The 2,530-nt window shown below is 39.6% G+C and overlaps 1 protein-coding gene across 1 annotated transcript in view; it reads right to left on the bottom strand.

Annotated features, from left to right (window-relative positions):
• The window catches only part of FNDC7 (fibronectin type III domain containing 7), an 18,812-nt gene that overhangs the window by 14,054 nt on the left and 2,228 nt on the right, over window positions 1-2,530 (bottom strand). The window contains exons 2-3 of the mRNA XM_029285741.1: window positions 2,260-2,278; window positions 1,819-2,076 (exon numbers count right to left, since the gene is read on the bottom strand). Of these exons, the coding sequence (XP_029141574.1) occupies window positions 1,819-2,076; window positions 2,260-2,278 (277 nt within the window). The remainder of the gene's footprint in view (window positions 1-1,818; window positions 2,077-2,259; window positions 2,279-2,530) is intronic.

Here is a 2,530-nt window from a genome sequence, read left to right as displayed (position 1 = left end):
AGGCTTCTTAAGGAGGGGCCTCACCACCGCTTCCTTCAAGGCTACGGGGAAGACACCCTCCCGCAAAGAAGCGTTTATAATTCCCTGGAGCCAGGCTCGTGTACCCTCCCGGGCAGCCAGTACCAGCCAGGAGGGGCACGGATCCAGTAAACATGTGGTTGCATTCAGCCTCCCGAGAATCCTGTCCACATCCTCAGGACACCGCAACCATCATAAACACATGCCCATTGCCAAGCACCTAAATTTTGATCATGTAATGGGAGGCTGGGATGGTTGTAAGAGCAAGGATTGGTTGTAAGTCACTTTTTTCAGTGCTACTGTAACTGCGAACAGTTGCTAAATGAATGTTATAAATTGAGTATTACCCGTATGTGAAAACATTTTCTGAATAGAAAAAATATATAGGGAAGGGAAGAGAGAATTCATGAAGGAAATGACAGAAGAAGAAAAACAAAAAACTGCATTCTCAAACAGTCAGCAATTTCACAATAAATGGGGTTTCAGAAACCTTGGCAATTTTCCTGGAGCTGCAAGAAAGGTGAGTTGTTTTTGAACAATATTTCCCTTGTATTAAGCCAGTGCATTCTTTCATTCAATGCTTGCTAAGCAGCTACTGAGATACACACACACATACATCCAATTTTTTTTTGTAAGGATACTGAGCCTTCTTTAACAAAAGTCTGTGCTAGTAAGAAATTATTCAGAAAAAGGAAGTATAGTAGCGGAAATAACATGTCTTTATTTTCTACTTCACTGCAAGTGTTTTTCTTCAAAACCACATTTAAATCTTCTCTTCACAAAATAAAGACTTCTAAACACAGCATTTCATTTCATTACAGAAATCCTCCATGGATTCAACTGTTTTAGTATTCACTGCTCTAATTAAACACAGAAATGAATATACCTCAAAGAATACAGTGGATGTTTTATCATCGGAATTCCAAATTGAAGCAGCTTAATTGCCTGATGAATTGTAAGAAGCCCAGGAGAAAGGATTGAAAAGAATGAATCAAATACACTCTCATGACACATTTAACCCAAAGTTAACTAAACACAACTTTTACAGTTCACAGTAAATTGTAAACTTACCATCCAGACCCTAATTGGCTAAATTGTAAAGGGCTAGTTTGTGATTCAGTATGAGAAAAACCTAGTTTGTGAAGGGGGAAATGCAATTGAGAGGATTAGCTGATACGATTTTTCATCAACCCCATTATAATGGAATGTGTGAATGACCTTGAAGGACGAAGGGAAGAAGTGCTACCTAGGAAACAATCAGACAAATAAGACAGGGGCCTCATGAAGTAACAGTTAGAAAGGAAACTTAGGAAGGACCTGGCCTAATTGTTCAGATAGCCAAAAATGGTGTGGGGAAGTTTGTACCTTCAGATTCTGTTAATACAGCCTTAAAATAAAGCAGAATTGGCTCATTTAATAATCTTTCCTGTCTGATTTACCCAGAAAGGCTTAGACCCATTAGAATTAAGAACATAGATCTGAAAAGAAAATTTATGGGAGGAATAGAAGTGTACAATTTATACAATAGAAGTTGTCCAATTTATTTCCATTTTGTTCACAGAGAGAGGGAAATGGATTCAGAGCAGCAGAGTAGAGTCCAGTTTTTGGGCTTCTGAATGGAGGGCTAGCCAAGATGAAAGAGAGTCCTTTAACCAGTTAGATTGCTGATCCGTGCGTCACCATTGTTCACACAATCTTTTTCCAATATGGCACTCTGCAGATATACTAGGGAATAGGAATGTAACTCCCACAACTCCCAGTCACCCAATTCTTATTGATACAATTCTATCTGATACTAACCTGTTAACTGCTTTATCTGTGTTTGAGCTAGTATAACCCCATTTTTATCCATGGCATCCACCATTACAGTGTAAACTGTGTTGGGGGCCAGTGATGACAAAGTACCTACAAGTGTAACATCACTGAAATGGGCTATCAGAGTATGACCCACAGTTTTCATGGGGGTTGCTGTGACTCTGTAAAAAGAGACATCTGGAAATTTAGGCCAACGAAGAGAAACAGTTCTTGATGCCACATCATAAACAGATACTGTGAAACCTGAAAAACAGATACTAAAGTCATGTTCAATTTTCCCCACCTTCCTGGTTACAATTTAGAAAATATTCAAATGCAATGTAAGTTTATGCAATTATTAAATTCTAAAAGCATTAGCAAAAAGTGTTGTTTTTTAATATCATTTTTTTTAAAAATGGCAAAAGAAAATATTTTTCATTTTTTTACCTGTGCCAGCAGAAATAATCTGTAAAGAAAGATTCGGAAAATTAGTGACAGCAACAACACTGAAATACCGTGGTCCTTGTTCTTTTGGACCTCTCAGCGGCTTTTGATACTGTAGACCACGGTATCATGCTGCGGCGTCTCGGTGGGTTAGGAGTGGGGGGCACCGTTATGCGGTGGTTCTCCTCCTTCCTCACCGACCGTACGCAGTCTGTATTGGCAGGGGGACAGAGGTCGACTCCTAGGCCCCTCACTTGTGGGGTGCCTCAGGGGT

Source organism: Protobothrops mucrosquamatus, unplaced genomic scaffold (assembly GCF_001527695.2).
Source record: "Protobothrops mucrosquamatus isolate PMUCROS unplaced genomic scaffold, P.Mucros_1.0 scaffold_182, whole genome shotgun sequence".
Lineage (NCBI taxonomy): Eukaryota > Metazoa > Chordata > Lepidosauria > Squamata > Viperidae > Protobothrops > Protobothrops mucrosquamatus.
This window is presented reverse-complemented; position numbering and strand designations above follow the sequence as displayed.